The sequence below is a fragment of the Papilio xuthus genome, unplaced genomic scaffold (genome assembly GCF_000836235.2).
Source record: "Papilio xuthus unplaced genomic scaffold, Pxut_1.1 DF828142.1, whole genome shotgun sequence".
NCBI classification, from domain to species: Eukaryota; Metazoa; Arthropoda; class Insecta; order Lepidoptera; family Papilionidae; genus Papilio; species Papilio xuthus.
Window position 1 is genome coordinate 685936 of NW_013530507.1, and position 22030 is coordinate 707965.

Genomic DNA, 22030 nt, shown 5'->3' on the forward strand with positions numbered 1-22030 from the left:
AACCAGGAGAGTTAAAAACCTTTTGAATTTATAAGCGGTTCACAATAAATAACGTATTTAAATTAAATGTTGGCAGAACTGTGTCCAAAATTACTGTTTCACGAAATCAAGGCATTTGGGAATTTGGGAACTCATGACAATTTGTAACTTTAATTAAAACAGGTCAGTGTTGCCGATATAGGCGTTTTGTCGCCAATTAGGCTTTTCAAAAAATGTTGACGGCGGCGTCAGTCCTTTGTCTTGTGGATCCTTTGATATTGTTATTGTTGATGTACCAGAATCATACTAATGAAATCCTGATTAGCATGATGTTGCTTTGACTTTTTTGAAGTTTTTACGATTTGGCAACTACAGCACAATTTTGGCTTCATTAAGCTACTTAAGCTGTTAGATAAGGCAACATCACGTTCAGAATTGGTGGCAACACTTAAGTTTACGTCAAGCACCAAGCAAGTTCTCAAGTTAAGCGAAAGCTAAAAGGAAAACAGAGACTATGCTTATATTTAACTTTATCACCTAATGTTAATTACTATATGATGCGGTTATGCGTACATTTAACTAACCTGGTTATTTATTTGTAAAGCATTTAATTTTTTAATTAAAAATGGAAGTGACTAGTGGTGCGGAGGAAGGATTTATTCGCGAGTGGACCCCGTGTTCCCATATTTTGAACTTGATTCCTCCTAGAATTCAAACAGGAATATTTTCTACTGAATTGTCTTTAACCTGTGTTGATGCTGTTAGTGAATATATAGCTCTTGGCACGAATGTTGGTTTGGTTTACTGGTACGATAGAAAAAAAGGAAACATTCAAAGATTGCGATGCGAGGTAAGAACTTTTTAGATTTCATGTAGAATATTTAAAGTTAATAAATATGTTTACATATTTGTATATTTTTAACAAATGTATGTACAAATGAGTCAAGATTTATGTTGTATAAAAATTTTGAAAAAAAATATGATGTAAGAAGTAGCTATAGATTTACTTTCTTTTACCTTGGGCTACTTAATCTAAGTGTTACTAATATTATCTTTGTTTTACAAATGTTAATAGGTAGATATCATAGTCAAGTGCTAATGTTAAATTTACAAAAAAAGAACACAATTGTACAGTACTGTTATTATTTAAATAATACTACACTTTATTTGAACCATGATAGATAAGTCCTTTCCAGTAAGGAATGTTTAATGTTCATCATTGTAATATTATCTGCCATAGATTAACTGAATATTGTTGATAACATTGTTTAAATAGTTCCTCTCTCTGAAGTGTTAAAGCACTTTTTTTATAAATTCTACACATTATAAAATTATAAAACAATTTATATTATAATTATATAGGTAATTGTGTTATATTATGAAGGTTCATAACTATTTAAAGTCCTCAAGACATACTTGAGACCTATATCTATTACATAGTTAATCTAACAAGATCCCAACGCATTGTGTGGCTGGTATTTCCCACTCACAGAATTGGCGTGAGTCACCAACACTGAAAGAGGCCAACCTCTTACTTAATTCCTCTGAATTTGCTCTTGTTACCCCAAGGTAACAAGAACAAATTCAAAGGAATGCCATTGTTAAAAGTATGAGAATAATAAATAAATTATTTAGAGAATATTATCTACAATTGTTCACTAAGGGAGACTACTTAGCACTTCTGACGGGGGCACTTAGTCCAATACAAAATTACAAGATCATTTGTCTAATTATTGTTAATCAAGCGCAACTTAAAACAATTTTTTCCTTTACTGACATAACATTTTTAGGCATCTACATCTCCCATAACATATGTGAAGATAGTAAACACCGTAGACTACATGGTAGGCGCAGGCAATGCTGCTGGTCAGGTCACCGTCTTCCAGATCCCCAAGGAGCACCCAGAGAACATTCCAGACACACTCAAACCAAAGGTTGAGCCAAAGGTGGAGAGGTGAGGTGATGATTATAACTACTATGTTATGTAGGTACAAAAACTAATTCCAATATTAAAAGCTAAATTTAAGTAAACAAAGAAACATCAAATTTTATATATAGTGGCTATTATAGATTTAATATGTTACTAGATTTTGCCCACGACTGTGAAGTAAAAAAGAATGAAAACTATATTATTCAAGACTATGTTCTACATCCATGCCATTCGTCCAGATCCATTAAGCCCTTCTGGAAATACCTTCTAAAAACATTTATCCACCTAAACATTCGCATTTATAATATTAACACATAAGAAGTAAGATTTTATGCAATAAAATGAAGAAAAAAAAGGGCAGCTTCTATAGCTGTGTGAAAAAAGTTGTGCCAGAATATTGCACTTTTAGCGTAACAAGCATTTAAATTTTTTGTATTGGAACAAGGTATTGACAAGGCGTTAAATAGTGTTTGTGTGACAGGTACACTATTGGTGATCTCCACAAGAGTAAAATCACATCGATAGAGTGGTCGAAGAATGGTATGCGACTGTTCTCCGGGGACAAGAGCGGTGTCATCATTATGACGGAGATTGACTTTTATATGGTGAGCTCTGAACATATTATGATAGATAGGAATAGCTTCTACAATGATAAGATATGATAGTTCGATATTAAATGGTATCAAATAGTAACTCTTAACCACTCTATTTTAATAGAATAGACAAAGACAGAAAATAATGTGTGCATTTGTTTTGACAGCTGAGTATTAAAAAAATTAAAATCGTAAAAGGAAATGAAATTAGTTTAAATAATTAATTCTCAAATGTCGATGTATGTTTGAAATATTTTGTAGTTACTATCAATATGATTTAATTTAATTTAGAATTAAATTGTTTGTTAGTTACAGTTATCTAATTACATTGGACCATGTTAAATATGTAGTCAGTATTATCAATTTCTGATTAGTGACATAGCAACAACAAATATATAGAGCTGCCCAAAAATTAAATAATTGCCTCAGTTTATAAATTGTCGAGAAATGAAAGCGTTGTGTCAAGTTTCGTAAGGTTTCCTATGATTTATAGAATAGCTATCGCCCGCGATTTCGTCCGCTAGCTAGTAGCTTAAGTGTTTTCCAGACTATGTTTCGACCAAATTTCAGCGAGATCCATGCAATCGTTCTGAAGATACCTTAAAACAAACATTCGCATTTATAATATAAGTAAGATTGTTATGCGTTTTGAATTCATATACAAAAAACAAGTTTGCATAACATATACGTAATGTTTACATGTATTTTTTATGAAAACAATTACGAATGTAAACAGTGAAGTTACATTGATAACGACAGAGCGTTGCACCGAGATAGTTTAATGGATGTTGTTATATCATGTGTTATTGTAACATAACAACTTATGTAGGAATATTATCTCGTCTTTTTCTCTATATTCTTGTTGATCTATATTACTTGTTGACGATATTCGTTTCAGCGAAGGTCACACATTTTGGGATATTTTAGGTTATCGGTTACTAAATCTGTGTGTTTAGAAGAAAATGTCTATATTACATTCCAAATTAAATCCTAAATGTTGTTAACATACAAACATACATGACGATCATCATTGTTGCCAACAGATACGCAACCATTTTTTTACGTTTTTTATTCATAATTTTATATTTTTGTATTTGGAACATGATGTATTTATTCTTACTTTTTTTCGCTATTTAAAATATCAGTTGTAAATATATCTTCTAACATTGCGTGCTGATCTCATTTCACTATTCTATTTTATATTTTCATTTTCCCTTTTTATTTTATAATATAATATTTCAAAGTTTATCTTAATTTAACCGCTCTTTTCCATCTTCATTATTTTCCGTCGTCTTTAATCATGACAATATAAATGGTGCAATTTTAGTTGACATAATATGTACATATGAAATATGTTTCCCTTTGGATTAATCTGTCTGTATGTATGGACGATCGTTTCCAGCACTTGTGCAAGTCAATGGAGATAGTGAACGAGGAATACGAGATAGTACAGATGAGCTACCACCAGAACACACTGCTGGTGTCCAGTCTGTACCGCACCATACTCTGTGAGCGACGCGACGCGCGCTGGCATGTTAGCCAGCTCGGCAAGAAGGAGAGGAAGAGGTAAGACTCGGAAAAAGAGAGACAAATATATAATTATTTGTGCTATTAAAATTAAATCATTTTTTTATAACTTTAAATATACTATAGCACCGCGTCGACATCACGCCACCTCTCGAACTGAGCGCGCCCCGCCTCCGTCCCGGCTGCGCGCCCGCCGTAGTTCCCCCGTTCCCTTAGTTAGCCGCGAGCCTTGACTTTATAAACATGCGTATGCGCACGACTGTCGGGACGCCGCCGCTGTCCTACCAACGATGTATTGATTACGTACTACACTGTAATATTATTCAATTAATTAAAAGTTTTTACTTCCAAACGGACTTTTACTATAGTACTGGTTTAATTTGTCGTAATTATTATACATGAAATAAAATATGTTTGTGTTGTCCTGTCAGCCTGTGCCGACTGGGGGCAGTCTTCCAGCACTCGTACGCGCGGGGCGGGGGCGCGGCCGCGTACTGCGCGCGCGCAGGCCTTCGCCTGTGGCGAGCAGACGCACAGGGCAACGTGCTCCATACTCTGCTCTTCAAGGTAATATGCCCATAGCTCACATTGGTCTTTATGTCCATCAAGATGAATTGACGTGAGAAGGCAGCAGCTCAACTAACTAGTATTTATCAACCCTTTTATCAACTTTTATTCTAGGTTAGTAGGTTTTGAGGGATTAAATTCCTTAGAATTTTAAATGTTGGTTTATTACAGGAAGCGATCTCCAATCCGCTGACTGTGGCTGAGCTGCTGAACCCGGCGCAGAAGAAGGCGGATGCGGGTGGTGGTATGGGCGAGAGCGAGGCGAGCCTGGGTCCGCTGCACGTGTTCCGCGAGCACTTCCTGGTGGCGCACGACGAGCGGCTGCTGTACGTGCTGGACCCGCGCTCGCTCACCGCTGTGGCTGTTGTGGACGACCTCAGGCGGTCAGTGCATAATATCATATGATTTTTCATACACTAAACTCTATAAATGGACCAGTCATTGTTTGGGAATATCATCATTTCCTTCGTTCTGACTTAAACACGCCTGTAGAAGTCCCCACGATAAATTCAATCTCTGTTATTAGGTCGATTTCTCCACCTCTACTCACCGCAACCGTCAACGCCAAAATGGTGAAAATCAAATAAGTACAAAATACCAGGGTTTTTAGCCTGTCCATGTATAAATGTTAGTCGTATCACCCCTCTTTTTAAAAAAGCACCTACTTTATGTTCTCTTTATTTGAAGGTATTGAGGTGTTAATTTGTAATTGTTTCAGGATATTGTCTGTGTCAGTGAACAAGGACGAGATCTTCGTGCTGGAGGGGCCGCGCTCGCTGGTGCGCCTCGCGCATGCGCCAGAGCCCGCCGCGCTCGCGCGACCACAAGGTAACCTCTGACACACACACACACACACACACACAGTCAACACACCACGCACACACGCACACGCACGCGCGCACGTGACGTCACGTGTGCACAGATTAACATTTATATATATTTAGTTGATAAAGTTGTCAGGGCCGGTGAGCGTGTTATCGCAGTTAGCATAGACAATGACATACAATACTGCCTGACATAAATATGCCTACTGGGTCACATTTCTTTGTTTTTCTATACATGACGCGCAACTGTTTTATTTGAACAGATGTTTAGTTTTTTTTTTATTAATTATGTGTAACCTTGTTCGCATTCTGCCTGCATTACGATACGAAAAAACCTTTCAAATTTTATATTATTATGAAGTGTAAAAAATGTTAGAATATTTATTAATAGGTGCTATATTTCTCACTAAAAATATGTTGTGAAAATTTCCGTCCTGTACATATTTTTTGACAAACTGTTACATTTATTGACTGTCAAAGTTGTTAGCTGTCAAACTAAATTATGTATAGCTCACTAGCGCCCTCCTGTTAATGTCAAAAAGTGTTACGAAATCTTTGTCGTACTACAGCCTATGATTTTTGATGCCTCTGTAGTATGTATTTTCTGACAGAACTAACAGCTTGGCGCACTATAAATATCATACCATTCTCCTTTAAACAATTTCAACAAAAATAATTAACAATTATATCAATGTAACAGTAAATGTAACAATTTTCCTGTTACATTTACTATTTTTTTTTTAATTTTCACCTTTAGTACTATGATTAAATGTAAGATTAAGTTGTAGTTTAGTAACAAAATTATATCCTAAGAAAGTTGTAGTTAGTGCCATGTTACTGACAATTACTTAAAAAAATTTATAATTTGACTAAAAAGGTTTGCTAATTTTTTTTATTATCTAAGAAAAATTAAATATGATTTTTGATGCTTATTAGCATTGAACTTTTAATAAAGTTAGATTTTTAGTTGAAGTCAAACCTGGGCAAACGAGAGTTCAAAGGACCGTTTCTAGAAGTTTCTCTCTTACCTGAGCTTCTTGCTTAAGGTCGTTAGTCTTGACTGGACAATTATTGTTGCTTATGAAGGTTTCTCGCTTATCCATATTCGACTGTATTACTTAATTAGATTAAATTTATACACAGACTTGCCGTGGGTTTCGGAGAGCAAAATCTCTGTATAAAACATATCGTCATCCCTGTCATTATCTTTGACAACAGAGAGACAACAATATGTATTAGACGGATTTTGGATTTAGAAACCAACGGTTAGTTTAACATTCCTGTATTAATTGTACTTAATATTTTCTTTATTGTATGTAGTACTTAAAAAATTTGAGGTTATTTTTTTTTGTTTTTTTGTTGTATTTGGTAAATATAGTTGTAGTTAGTAAAATTCTAACAAATACCAAATTTGGACCAATATATTTTATTCTTAATGTAAGATTTAAATATAAGATTAAATAAAATTGGGTTTATGTAAATGTCTGCAATTTGCAACACAAGTTTTGAAGTACAGATAAAAAATTTTGCCATAAAATATTTTACGGTGCAAAATAATGATTAACAGACATTTTAAATACAATAGTTTTTGTGATTATCAGATCATTGTGATCTGAGGAATGGCTTAACAGTAATTTTTTTAATTTTCTCGTTGATAATATCAGCTTTTTTTTTAAAGATTGTTATATAGATCAATATCGATTTAGTATATGGTTGTGTGTACCCAAAGTGATTTCATTAGATAATTTTAATTTGATTTTTTTATTTAGTGAATAATTTTTGTGTGCCTTAGTAATTTTTTTTGTATTAACTGGTTGTATATTCATAAAGGCCTGATACAGTGTACAAAAAAAGTTTTGGAATGTGACGTATGTACTTAAAGTTACGCAGAAAATATTTTTCGCATTTCTTAATTTTTTAAAAGCAACATTTTTGACTCTTTTTGTTTTTTTTTTTATTTGTTTAGAGTAGTTAGTATTACTAACAATTTTGGAAGGGTAAACTATAAGTAATGAACTATATCTTATAGCAGTAAAATATATTTTTCTCACTAATATATTTATGCATTTCATCAATTTTATTTACAATTTGTGATATTTAAGGTACATATATTAAGTTTGACCATTATATAGCGTTTATATTTTTTGTTTGTTACGCGGATTAACTTGAAGATCTAAGTTTAAAAACAAAAACTATAAAAACTTGAAATTTCTTTTTAATTTTTTTAATTCTTTTAATTCTTGGTCCTTGGTTTTAATACTGAGTAATGTATTTATACATAAATATACTTTTTGCAGAATTATTTTTGTGTTTTTTTTACTACACCATTTCCGCGCATAGCAACACTGCTTCGCTGCGTTTTTGTTGTGCGTTCGCTTTTGTTGCTTTGCTTTTTGGCTGCATTCAGTGTATTTGTGTATAATAGCAATTATCTTGTTCTTTATACAGGTTACTGTAGTTTTGGCGTGTTCATTATTTTGTTTATTACATCAGATTTTATTTTAGAAATAATTATAATATTTTTATTATTACTTAGCAAATATTAACGTAAGAAATACAGTAAATTATTTATAACCTTAAATAGTTTTAGCTTTATAAGCTTTTATACTCCTTTCATTGTAACAATGTTGACGACGAATCTAATAATTTAAAAATGTTTTGTTTCAATTTAATATATTTTACTTTCGACCAAAATTACTAAATACAGAAACAATATGTATTATATGTATGTTATTATTGTTTATTATTGTTTATTTTCAAACATTAGCAAACATTCGGTAACAAAACATTGCTAATAAATTTTGACAGGATTGCCATCACAACATAACCTAAATTGTGTCAGCTCTTATCATAATGATTATTTGTATTTAATTGTAATAAAATTAAAAGATTCTAAAATTAATTACAGATGAAACATCAAATCTGATGACTCGATCGCTGACTTCGTCGATCCAACAGGCGGTGAACACGGTACGCGAACTGACGCAACTGGACACCACCGCGCCATACATCACCAGTGTCCTCGAGCAACCCATCTCCTTGCTGACCAGGAACGAGACCTTAGACAGCATGGCCGTCGCCAGCGCGGAGGAGTGCTTCGAGTTACCACCTATAAAGAACCTGCCCACTGACATAGCCGATAACGTTCTAGAATCTATTGTCAACGAATTCAAAGACGTATCCAGCGATGCTGAGGAGATAAGGAAAGTGAAATCTGAAGAATTGCAGAAGAAATTGAGTATTTACAATAGGATAATGGAAAAGAAATGCGACGAGGAGTTGATACATAGCAGCAAGAGGAGTCGCCGGCGGGAGGCGGGGTCCGGGGCCACCACGCCGCGGCTCTGCACGCCGGTACGCAAGTCCCCCGCACCAGCACCAGCACCACCACCAGCACCAGCACCAGCACCCGCAACCAGCTACACCAGCCCCTGTCTCATGAACCTCAGTGTCTACAGGTATTTGTTTATTTAAAAAAAAAAACTTAAGTGCCTTCGTATTAAATCAGTTCTTGCTATATTAAAAAAACGTGCAATTTAGTTCAAATATTATTATTTTCAGTAATGATACACAGAACGATGATGTGCTCGAAAAGGAAATTGAAGAAAAAGAGAAAATTTTAGCAAAATTATTGAATCTGGAATCTTTTAGTATAGCGAGCCATATAACTAAGACAACTAACGGAGCTAAAGAAGCGCCTGAAGAAGTAGAATATTTTAAACCGTACGAAGAAAAACCTTTACAAAGCGAAAAACACGAAGAGAAACCCATCAAGAAAGTTGTACAAGCGAAATTGGAACCTAACGTAATAGATTTAGTGCCTAAAGTTGTGCAGCTACCTAACAATTGGAACTTGGAGAATATCCAATTGCGTTTGGATTTGAAGAACGGCGTCAAAGATGTGATCTCACCGGACGAACATCTGGACAGCGAGTGGGAGGTCATCTGATCCATTTCCACATACTTCGGTGATCAATTTGTTTTTTCTTTATCAGAGAAATAGCAAAATGTAGTTAACTGTAGAATCAACATCACAATATGTCAACCTTTTAAAGGAGAGAAGAAAGGAGGGGGAGGTGAACAGATTCGACTCGGAAACTTTACTATTAGACGAAATTTTTTTTTATTTTTAAGAGTCACAGGTTAACAAATGTCAAAATTACGCAGAGAAAGTATTATAAAGAGGAAAGATTTGATTGTAATTTCAGACCCTATATTGAATACTAGATTTTTTTGTTGGGAAGCTGCACTATCCCCGGGTGACATAGACTACATTTATAACGTTTTTTTAGAGCATAAGCAACTGCTTTTATTAATAAAATAAATAAAATTCCAGGTAAATTAACATCAAGAATGCATCGTGAAGAACAAGGTGAAGAAAGTTAATTATTAGATGTAATATTTATTTGAAAACGTGTAGCTTATAGTATTGTAAAATATGAAACAAGCGCCAATAGCTCAGTGGCGTATGCTATGACGTAAATATGAGGTCTTAGGTTCCTAGCACAAACATTTTTAGCTAAAACTGGTGAAATTATTAGTAATTTACACAATGTCCTAATTTACAAATTTTTTTTAGAATTTACAAATTCATTAGGATCTTCATATAATATATTTACAGACGTACGTGATATAAAAATGATTGTAGTAAGTTCAAAATTTTGTATTTTTCATGACCACAAAATTTTTTTTTTTCAAATTTATATTGATAGACAAATATCGGTTTTCACTATTCCAGTCCAGCGGTAGAAATCAGCGCTGGATTACATCTAGATAAACTAACACAGTGCATTCCAGTTTTGGTTTGATATTTCCAATAGTAATCCAGCGTTGATTCAGGCATTCCAGTGTGTATACATTTATTTAACGATAATGAGTACGTCAGTTAAAATAATTTATAATATTTTTCAAGCAGTTTTCACATTTTCTAATGAAAAGTATGTAATTTTCTGTATAAATCCAAAAAAAGAATATTATTATAAAATTCGGCTTTAATTTTATTTTTTAAAATTTTTAGGTTTTAGTTTTTAATTGCATTTGTATGAGGCGACTCGGTTTACAATTATGTTGAAGCCTATATTAAAAAGTTTTATGTATAAATGTGTTTTCAGATATCTTAACTTTTTGCGATTCCCTGCGCAGAACACAATTTTATATGTAGATTTAGTAAAGAATATATATAAAATTGTTTATAGTTTTGATAATTATTATAAAGCGTTTATTTATTTTATGCAATTTTATATGTACGTTCAGTAGCTCTGAGAATCAACTACTGTCTATAGTATAATTGATTTCAAATATCTGTGTGCCTGAAGAGAGGGGGGGGGGTGTCATACTGCGCAGTGTACCGCATCCCGCTGCGCCCCAATACACCTAAAATCGTGTTCTGCGCAGCGACTCGCAAAAAGTTAAGAGCCGCTATATACATCTGATAACTATTATAATTTGTTTGTTTGAATGTGAAATAATGATTATAATCTCATCTCAGTGGAATCATCTTATGTATGTATGTATTTAAAATATTTGAATATTCTACTATATAGTTGTATACGAACCCAAAAAGCTCCAGGGCCCGTATTAAATAAAACGAAAAAAGGTCTGCTGGATGAGTCGTATATATTTGTGACTGAGTAGTCACTGTTTGCCTTGAAGAGGCAATTACAGCTGCACCGGGCATGAGATGGCGGAGCGCAGATGGCGCATAGCCTGAATCTCTATTAAGAGTAACAAGACTCGAGAGCTCCCTCAGGAGCCTCGGCTCGGGCTGTTACTTCGTTATTGTTACCGATCATCGGTCAGGTCACCGAGCTCTTAGATCGCTTAGGTGGACGCTCCATGGAGTGACCCAAGGCCAAGACCCAAGAGGGGACCTCGGCTTGGGCTGTCACTCATTAACTCTTTTAGCATTCCAATTCAAGGGTGCCCGAGAAGGCCGAACCTCTGCTTGATTGGTTGCTATTATCTGATTGCGTCGTATATTTAGCGTTATGCGCATTTAAACAGCGCAGCGCCATCTAGTGTTTCTTGAACGAAACTCATATTTTTATTTTACATTGTTATTTTTATTTACGCGTGAACAATAGTAGTATTACTTGTATAAATAATTATAATTAAATTAAATGCACACAAACAAATCTCACCGCTATCAATCTAATTTATATAAGTAAAAAACATATTTTAATGATTGACCAAATATGTATAATTAAAAAAGTAGTATCTAGATTCTGCAATCTCAAATATTGTTATATTGCCAATATTTTGTGTTTGTGAATAAAGAATAACGTCCGTTTAATCCTAGATATTTATAATGTATCAAATTGCAATCTCGATATTTAATTTATTCGTGTTTTTTAAATTTCTGTTGAAATTAAAACTATCGAAGTTGTTTCGAAAATATTTTTATATATGTTCTCAAAATAACCTTTTATAATTGAAAACTAGTTTGAACCGCTTTCCTCTAATTTAATAAGAAGCTGATGTAATTTATAATGTGCGTTATATTGTGAACGTTTATTTTGTGATAAATAAAGTAATATATCATCGATGCAACGTGTTTAATTATTCCCACACTGCACAATGCAACGAAGTAAACAAAACCTCTCATACTTTATTTGACGAATATAACTGAAAAGGGGTTTTTACTGGTATTCCTGACTGAAAAAATCCTTCCTTTATTTTATTATGTTGAATCCTTTAAAACTATAATACATTATAATTTTTTTTTTAATTCGTTGGTAAATTAGTGTAAAATTTACATTAAAGATGGCGCTGTTTCGATTATAAAGAAAGCGTAATTACTTTTTAATTTTTGATAAAAATGTTACTCTTTTGTTTACAAATATTTTGTTATCAAATTATATTGGAAATATGTATTAATGGACGCTAAATATTAGAAAACAACTTCACATCTGAATAAGTATAAGTTAGTAGAGCTACGTTGCCACTAGATGTCGTGGGAAGCAATTGTTGAAAATCAAAATCACGATATAGAGATTTGTCCCATTGTAATAAGGTGTGCGGGTGAGCCAAACTACGACAAGACCTTACTTCATAGGATCATTTCTATAGTAAGTTCTTCACGAGACCTTTACAACATGTGAGATTGTACCAACCACGTTGATGAGACGTGGCGCGGTGCCCTGAGCGTGAGGCGGGCGGCAGCAGCTCGCTGCCAGCCCTCGATGATCGTTCGCCCTCTGCGCAAGCGGGGGGTGTGGGGTGCTGTCGCTGTCTGAGTGGTTTTTTTAAATTTTTTATATATGTGGAGCGTACTTTAGGAGGTGCATAGGAAGAACAACTACGTTCCGTACAAGGAAGAAGGAGTAAGAACGAGACTATATATGAACATAGTCCCGCTTTAACTGTTTCTCCCAACTTAATGCAAAATAAAATAAGGCCCGAGCTTCTACAAGAGCTTTAACATCAATCAAAATATTTGTTTCATAGGAATAATATATTTTTACTTCCTAATCCTATGCACCTCTTACAGCGTATTATTAAAAACTTCCATGATTTACTTACAAGGAAGGGAAAGAGAGGCTTCCGATATTTATGTAAGTCATGATTAAACGTAGCTTTTACTTCATAGCGAATTTTTAGTGTTTGGACTACCTTAGGTTAAATTTGACTCCCCACCGACGGTTCCCGCCTTGTGGCGGTGGGGCTCTAGTAACCGTGAGGAGCGCACGGTGAAGCTAAGAGACGACAACGACCGAGGTCTTACTGATCGGCTCGACACTGGCGCTGCGGAGGGACGTTAGTTCCCTCTGCATTTTCTACCGCATATACCACGGGGAGTGCTCTGAAGAATTGTTTGGAACGATTCCTGCCGCCGAGTTCCGTCATCGAACGACACGACAGACCGCCGGGTTCCATCCACACTATCTCGATGGCTGGCAATCCACAACCGTGCGGTTTGCGCGAAACTTCCTGCTCCGCACATCAGCGTTGTGGAATGGTCTGTCCTCGGCGGTATTTCCAAACTGCTACGACTTAGGGTCCTTCAAGAAGCGAGCTTATCATCTCAAAGGCCGGCAACGCATCTGCGGTTGCTCTGGTATTGCTGATGTCCATGGGCGTCGTTTAACACCTCGGTGTTCCCGCTGCTCGTTTGCTCCCTTGTGTTATAAAAAAAAAGGAGGAACCAGGGCTGGCAACGCGCGCAGGACTAGTCGTTGGGTGGCCAATAGGTCTAGCGCGCAAGCCGGCCCACAGGGAGGAGGCGCCGGAGGTGGACTGGGTGCTGAACACTAAAGCCGGTCCGTGCAAACCACGTGTCCTTTGCTAAGTGCTTCTTTCGTTGGTATTCTTGCTGCAGCCTTGTCTGTGTTTTAATATTTCTTTCTTTTTTTGTTAAAAAAGGAGTAAATAAAATATTAGACATCATACACGTACAGACTTTATTTGAATATAACACAAGATCGTGCTCCTCTCCCAAACTCCCAGCCGCTAAATAAATAAACTAAACAAACAAACCAACAACGGATCTATTCCCTCGTGCGTATCGCAATACAGTCGTAATCAAAACATATACATATTAATTCTAAACAAACTCTCACATTGTAAATGTAATTGCTGATCTTACAGAGTTTATAGTTATAAAGATTTTGTTTAAGGGATATAAATAAATACAAGAAGAAATACCACTAAAAATTATAAACAATGAACACTAAAATGTGATTAGTAACCTCGACAGTAAAAGCGATGCGAAGCGACATGATATCGAAATAAAGATTAAAGTGGGTTTCCACTATCACGACTGGTCATTTCCTTTGCATCTTTCGCGATGTCAAATCCCGTCGCGTCGCTTTATCGCGTGGAATATAGTAGTTATTAAAAAAGTTACTACAAAAATGTTGACATTGAATAATATAGGAATTAAACAAATGTGATTTAAAAAGTCGAAGTGAAATAAGAGATAACAAGCAGTTACACGGAAAAAAATATTCTAAAAAAAACCTCTACAAACTTTTAAAACTTTGATAAAAATAATACTTCGCCAAATCTATCACATCAGCCTCGTAATAAATTGGTTATTCTTCAAAATAAATACAAATTGGAACCCTAAGGAGATCGATTCAATATTCTTACATAAAGCAAAGATGTAAGGACGCTAGAATTAAGTACTAGTCTACGATAACATATTGATTAGATCGATATTATTGTGACATAAATCTCAATAAAATACACTAGAAAATAAGCTACGCAATCAAGCTAAGACTGGCCAAATATCTTTTCACATATCAAAACTTTATACTAAAATACAAGCGACATTCATTTGCCACACAACTTCTAAGTTCGGAAACATTTGCCACACAAACAATTTCCACATCTATTAATACTTGGCGACAATTCGCCAATCGTCCAACGTTTGGAACCAACATATTATCTCAATAACCAACAAAGCCAAATACATAACAAGTTACATTAAATATCACAACACGTCAGCGCAAATAAAGCCGTATACTTAGTACAATAAAGCTGCCTTTAATTCGATCGAGCTCACTCCGCGTCATCTGAAATGACACTCATCAACGCGGCCCTTTTATATATTCATATCCAAAAGTATCCAATCAAGGATACGAAGTTAAAAATTAATGTCGGACGATGTACAGTAGTTTTCAAAAATATTGGCGGCTCTTAACTTTCCGTGAGTCTGCGCACATCAAATGTTAGTTGTGTAGGTAGCGGGATACGGAGGACTTCGCAGGGTGACGATCTCGTTGAGCCGCCGTGATATATGAAAAGAACTGTACATAAATTTTATTAACTATGAACAGCCACTTGGTATTTATTAATTTAGGGCACAACAATTGACGTTGTTTTCAGTCTTAAGGCGATGATAATAATGCGTAGCTTCGCCTAAATTATCTTATAAACTAAAATCTAGCTTTGAGTCTATGTCTTAAATACAATTCGTTCACATCCTGGTCCTAACTATTACCTTTTCTAAAACTAGCTCAATTTATTAAAACACCTTGATGGTATCAATCTTATTTTCCTACTTTATCTTATAAAAGTCAGCATATACACTAACATATGGTCAAAATGCCCAAATAATTTACACTCATATTTTTTTAATTTAAATTTCACAATAATACTGTTGTATATAATTTTAAGGACGAAAGTTTATGGACTAATGGAATATTTGAGAACTTTCGAAATACAAGTTCTGAGTACGTAATTATATGTAGAAAGTTGTGTAAAATAAGCAATAACCAAAGTGGAATTTTTATATATTAAATCCTTTTACAATGATATTATTTCAGCTTAGATATGTATTATGAAGTTCTTTAAAGCTTTTTTTTAAAAATTCTATATCTGATTAAAGTCGTTAAATCAAGACAGTAGGCCTTTTAGTAGTTTATGTATATCACGCTTAGAAACTGTTAAGTCAAATGGACGATTATACTGTCTCGTGAAGTAAGCGAGATAGCTGCGAGATATTTGAAAAAAATTATGTAGGATTACAAATCTTATGTGTAAAGAGACTGAACTTAGAAAAAAAAAATTATATCTCTTATATTTGACATCCTCAAATCAGACAGAGATTTTAAATTTCATTCTACAAAAATTATTATGCCGTTATTTAATTATTTATCAACTAAAACATATTATAAATTAATAATAATTCATGAAATAAATATTTCCGATCTAGAAGTATGATTATTTAAAAATTATTATATTTTTCATCTATCCGCGTGTTAATTTATATACCTGGTGTGTAACATAAAATATGTCATTTTCCTTGTGTGATTTTTTGTGATGTCGTACTGTATCACAGTTATGTTTCGCAAGCACTCGCTTCCCCAAACACATTGTATCACTGTGAGCCAGTTGTTTGTTAAATATGAAAAGCATATTTAAAACGTTGTATAAATTGCTAATTTACGTCAAAACGACGACAGTCAGATAAATTCAGTCCTTTCCGAATTTTATAATTATCCTCCTTCTACCAAATAAATTACTACTCTCTTTAACTAAAAAAAATATCACAAGCCTTAACCCCGGCAGGTGGTAAGAGCTGGGTGCAGGATATGCGGGAGATCAGGCGAGGTTGGTGCGCGGGGACATGACGATGTAGTGGTGCTCGGTGGGCGGGGGCGGGACTATGGGCGACATGGGCACGTACTCGCCCTCCGCCGCCGCCTCCTTCAGCCGCAGCTTGGCGAGCTGGTCGCGCCCGCGCAGGATCAGCTCCACGATCTCCGGCGGCAGAGCGAGCGCCGCCAGGCTCGAGTCGTCTATCTGCAGGGAGAGGTCGCCGTCCGCCTCCTCCGGCCCGTCCACCTCGTCCGGCGGCGCGACCTCCAGGCACTCCACGGACTTGGAGCACCTGTTGGCGGCGACGTGACGCGTGTCGTCGAGGAATTCGCAGCTCTTGGTCTCGCCCTTACCCAGCGCGGAGCCGATCTTCAGGTTCTTCATCTTCCTGCTCACTCGGAAGCTCTTGAATATGTCTCGCGGCGGCGGGAAGTCGAATTTCTTCTTCTTCGTTTCGACGTCTTTGATTTCTTTGGAGTTGTCGGATTTCGGCGAGCTCGCCATCCGGGAGTCGCTCTTCAGTCTCTTTCTGGAAATTGAGATATTTGAACATCAGCGCTGACTCCGCGACTGAGCGGACTGAAGCGAGTCGTATTATATCGTCGTATACCTGAAGACGCTGAAGGGCTGGCGGGCCTTGGGCAGAGTGCGCGAGTGGCAGTAGCGCGGCAGCGAGCCCAACGAGCTGTGCCGCGTCACCGCCGCGCCCGCGCCGCCCCCCGCCCACGCCTCGCCCAGCTTCACCAGCCTGCAAGTGCATGTCATAGGTCTGTCAATAATAGTTTTATGATAAGAATAGAGGTATGTATACATGTCGGTGTGTACGTACGGCGCGTGGTGTCGCGGCGGCAGCGGCGGCGGCGGGGCGCGTCGTGCGCGTCGCACTGTCGCGTACAGGCACTCCGCCACGCTCTCGTAGGTCGGCTCCTCGCAGTCGAGTGCTCGCCGCGCCGCCAGCGCACGCCCGGCCGGCTCCTCCGCTATCTCCTCGTACACGCCGGACGCCACGGAGAGCAGCGAGCGCCGGTCGTAGCCGCTGCACAACACAAGCAAGCGCATGTGATACACACGTGAGGTGAGCATGGTGCTGCTGTGCGGTGATGCGGTGATGCTGCGGCTACCTGGACATGTGGTCGTACGGTGCGAGGTGCAGCAGCGCGCGCGCTCGCAGCGACAGCGGGCCCGCGGAGAACGAGCGCGGCTCCTGAACACACGTACACACTTTATATCTGCTATCTTATAGACAGACGTTGCGCATCAATAATAACTCTATGAATGATGTACCTTGCACATGATCAGATCTGTATCATCTAGTGACACCTCCGAGGGTCCGCTGTACCAGCTGCTGCGCCGCGCCTCTTCTGTAAATACAAAAATATAACTTAAATTAAATAACATTGATAAAGCCCGCAACATCTGTTGCACGAATTCTTCAGGTCGACAGGTAAAATATGTAAAAAGTCATCTAAGCATTTACAAAAGTCAAAAAACCTACCGGCTTCGACTTCTCTACGACTTCTGAGGTCACCTTCGCTCCGGCTGAGCTTGGCGCGGGGCAGGGCGCGGCGCCGCAGTGCGCTGCGCACCGCCGCCGCCAGCTCGCCGGCCAGCGGGCTCGACAGCTTCATCACGCCGCTACCCTCACTGAACCCACTGCAGACGAAACGATTATCACTTTAATACGAAGCTACGATTTTTACAATTAATAATAACATCCATACTTTGATTATTACCAGAAAACAAAGCGCAATAGACGTTTAATCAACACATTTGTCAATCTGTCACTAATCCCTTTGCTTCTTAAATTATTAAAACTTACAGCAAAATTATCATATTTAATCTCTAATGGAACAAAACTTTTGAAATATTACTGCGCTTCTAAGAACAATTTCATGACAAATTTTAACGAATTTAAAGTAATACGGTTTACGACTAAAGGAATACATACCTACTTGGTATACTAATTCACTTGCTAAGCGCTAACTATTGTTCCACGATCGTTACGTAATGGCCGTACACAGAACGCTGATAGCCAGTTCTCACGGGAACCACTAATTACGTTCACAACAATATTATTTTTGTAAGTACTCGTCTTGAGGAAAATAAATAACCTTTGACTTTACATATTTATACAATGTTAAAGACCCTGTGGCATAGGGATTAAAGTACTTTGTTATGCGCGCGTCCAAAGTTCTTTTATCATTTTTTTATAACTATTATTAATTTTGTGTTGAGTTTAGCTTTTAAACACCAAGATTATTTTACGTTATTTGAACATTTGTTTTGTACGAATTCCGATTATACAAAAAAAAAGAGAATTATAACCATTTACATCAAAATAACACTAAGATAATAAGTTAAAAAGTTAATGATGATGCAAGCTTTGAAGAGTTGATGATGAATTTCGTCAAAGAACGTAAATGAAAGCATTAGCAGACCAACCTATCAAGTGTAAGCACGCATATATTCTTATCATCAGGGTCAGATCGGAGTTCAGCTAGGTGGGGCCAAGGGAGCAAGGTCGCCAGGCGGCGGGGCTTCGCCACCAGGAGCCCCGCAGCGCCCACCGTCACCGCACAGTCTGCGCCGCTCAGCCCGCACTTCTTTGACAACTCTGTGCTCAACACCGTCACACTGAACGAATCCTTCAACGGGCCCTCGCCTGTAATGAATGATGAACGAATGAAGGTGAATGAAGCATGATATTTCAGCTTTGTTAACATATTGATGGACTGAGGATATGAGAACAGGAATGCGATTTGAATTGTAATATTTAATGCTTGAATCCACACAATGGATAATTTCAAAATAATAATGATTTATTAACGAAAGATGAACGGGGATCTCCCGTCTATGAAAGGCAATATCGAGAATTACAATCATAAATAACTCATGGCAACTATATTAAATAAAATAAATTGTTTCCTGTTTTCTTAAGATGAACATCATTTTAAATAAATTATGTCAAATATCTTTTTAACGAGTTTATTTTCAACAAAAATCGTCAATATTATCAGATAATGCAGGTAATCAAAATTTACATTAGTATCACGAAGGTCAAGGGAAGCAGCCCCAAAGCGAATGAATGAAATTAGATGTTCCTGCGTATGTAACTGAATGAACAATGGAACATTTGATCAACTTATATAAAGGCAGTAAAGTTCAAAAAAGAACTTTAAAATTATTGATTAAAAAAATCCTAATGTAGTAACTCATATATTATTAAAAATCTATCAAAAAGTAAAAGATTTTTTTTTGTTTTCTTACCAATTCATCTACATATAATTTCCTTTTTCCTATCCTATTCCATATTTGAAAAAAGAAATCAAATATCAACAGTACTCAAAAGAAATGGTCATAACTTCAAATCACTCATTGTTAGCTGTGATGTGTGGTAAAAAAAAATATAAAAAAACATTGCATGTCACACACAAGGAAATCTCTTAACACGTCAGGTTCGAAACCCGATGTAAAACAATGGCACATAAAGCCGTGCGTTTTGTCGTTCGTTACACATTCGTAGGATAACAAATATGAACGCAAAACGCATTTGCATTCAATGTTGTGACGTCACACAATGACGCAAATTTGGGCCACGGCCGGGCGAACATGGTACATTTAAGTACCAAGTACGATGGAACAATTTAAATCAAAAACAATCTTGAAAAATGTACCCCATATCCATAATACTAGGCTTGCTATAGATTCATAATATTTGCTCGAAACTAAATTTAAAAAACATTAGTTTAATTCCTTTGTAAATCTAAAAGTTTATAGGAATTAATAAGGCTTATTTATTCATCCTTCTACGTAGAACAATAAGATAAATTAAACATGGAAAGTCCAAACATCTTGATTCTTATTTATGTAGGTGTGAGTAATAAGTTAAACATTTCAGAGTGAATTTACAATGGCCCTGAGTCAACAGGTCACTGGAAATATCCTTCCTTTACATCTGCATCTGTGTTAATTATAAAATAATTATTGACTTATGTAAATAAAAAATAAACATATGATAAACGAAACCTGTAATTGTAACAAAGACTAAACTACCGAGGAAATAATAAAAAAATTGGCAATTTTTTTTACAATAAAGAGACAAACAAGTAGCAGGAACATCAAGGTGATTATCAACGCCCATGGAAATATGCTATACCACTGTAGAGGAATTGCAAATGAGTTGCCGACCTTGGAAAATTTGTTTTGATCAAGATATTTATAAAACTTAATATATGGTCAAAAGTATTAAATAAAGCCATATTTAACATTACTATTATTTAGAATCTAAAAACTTAGGTATTTAAAAGACAATCTTGTCGGCAAAGTAAGACATCCACAAGTCATATGCGGACTGATGACAACCAATTAATTAGAGTATAGAACACAAGTGACATTCTAAAGATAATATAAAGCATACTTGATTGTTACAACCACACATGCATAGATGTATAAACTCGAATCTATGGCTAAGAGATGCATCCGGATCATTTCAAAACGATAATAATCAATCTCTGCACACCCCTAGGTTCCTAGCATTCATGTTATGTAATTCAAACTATATTTGCATTGATTTTGTGGTGCAAGACATCTTAGTAGTTCATAATATTGTTTCATTTTTTATTCTTAAATATTTAACTTTTATATTGTATTTTATTTAAATTTCATTTACATCAAAATATATTTAAATACTTTAGATAAATATTAATGACATTTTTTAATTAACTTAAGAATTTTAATTCATAGACTCGGTGAAAATGATATATTTTTTATTGGATAACTAATAATTGCTAATGTGCATTCTTATTTAAAAACTGGATTTAATATGCACAGATTTTTAGTTTTCTAAATTATATTATATACATACTTGAAATTGTTATTCAGATAGAAATCTTTCACCTGTGTTCAATTAATTCACAAAAACAAACACTGTGGAAGGTAGTAAAAATATAAACTCACCAATCAAATTTTCAGCATTTAATAAGTTCCGAATCTTGTCCATCCAGTGTTGAGCATCATGATTCGACGTCGCGGCGAGGAGCACGCGAGGCTTGCAGGGCTCTTCAACGGAAAACACGGCGAACGCGTGAGGGCGAGTGCGAGACTTCGCCCGCTTTACAATGCAACCTGAGGGCAGGTCCACTGTGCCCGCGGGTGCGCCTGCCTCGCTGCAGTACACAGCCAGGGACCCACCGCCACAAGTCGCACTTGGCCGAAGTATACACCATTGTTTCTTCCATGACTAACAAACACAACAATGAGTATTAAAAAAAATTGTAAACACTAGTTTTCGTTTTCGAAATAAAACTTACCTTGAAAGGATTTAGGCCGAGGTTTGATTTGAAAGGGTACTTTACCTCTAGGTACCCTGACATTATTGATTTTATTTTTTAGAAAACGAGTCGCATATCGCTTATTTTAAAAATAATATGCGGTAAAGATTATGGACACGATGTGCACATGTATTCAAACAAAAATTGTTTACCAATCGTTACAGATGATAAATATTTCAAAGCTTAATGACGGGCTAGGGTAGAGAGTACGCGGTAAAAAAACGGTACAATAGTTTA

General features: G+C 36.2%; 2 protein-coding genes across 2 annotated transcripts; one reads left to right on the forward strand and one right to left on the reverse strand.

The window, feature by feature from the left end:
• Positions 1-409: 409 nt before the first annotated feature.
• Positions 410-10026, forward strand: LOC106114428 (WD repeat-containing protein CG11141). The gene is made up of 10 exons (XM_013307644.1): positions 410-829; positions 1770-1933; positions 2391-2514; positions 3905-4068; positions 4461-4596; positions 4768-4979; positions 5315-5424; positions 8329-8878; positions 8982-9388; positions 9757-10026. The coding sequence occupies exons 1-9, from the start codon at positions 605-607 to the stop codon at positions 9367-9369; spliced, it is 2073 nt and encodes a 690-aa protein (XP_013163098.1). The 5' UTR covers positions 410-604; the 3' UTR covers positions 9370-9388; positions 9757-10026.
• A 6059-nt stretch (positions 10027-16085) lies between these two features.
• Positions 16086-21991, reverse strand: LOC106113972 (uncharacterized). The gene is made up of 9 exons (XM_013307030.1): positions 21773-21991; positions 21420-21702; positions 18906-19125; positions 17959-18116; positions 17748-17824; positions 17585-17667; positions 17293-17499; positions 17074-17211; positions 16086-16992 (listed from the first exon to the last, which is right to left on the reverse strand). Exons 1-9 carry the CDS (start codon positions 21833-21835, stop codon positions 16467-16469), a joined length of 1755 nt encoding a protein of 584 aa, XP_013162484.1. The 5' UTR covers positions 21836-21991; the 3' UTR covers positions 16086-16466.
• Positions 21992-22030: the final 39 nt, after the last annotated feature.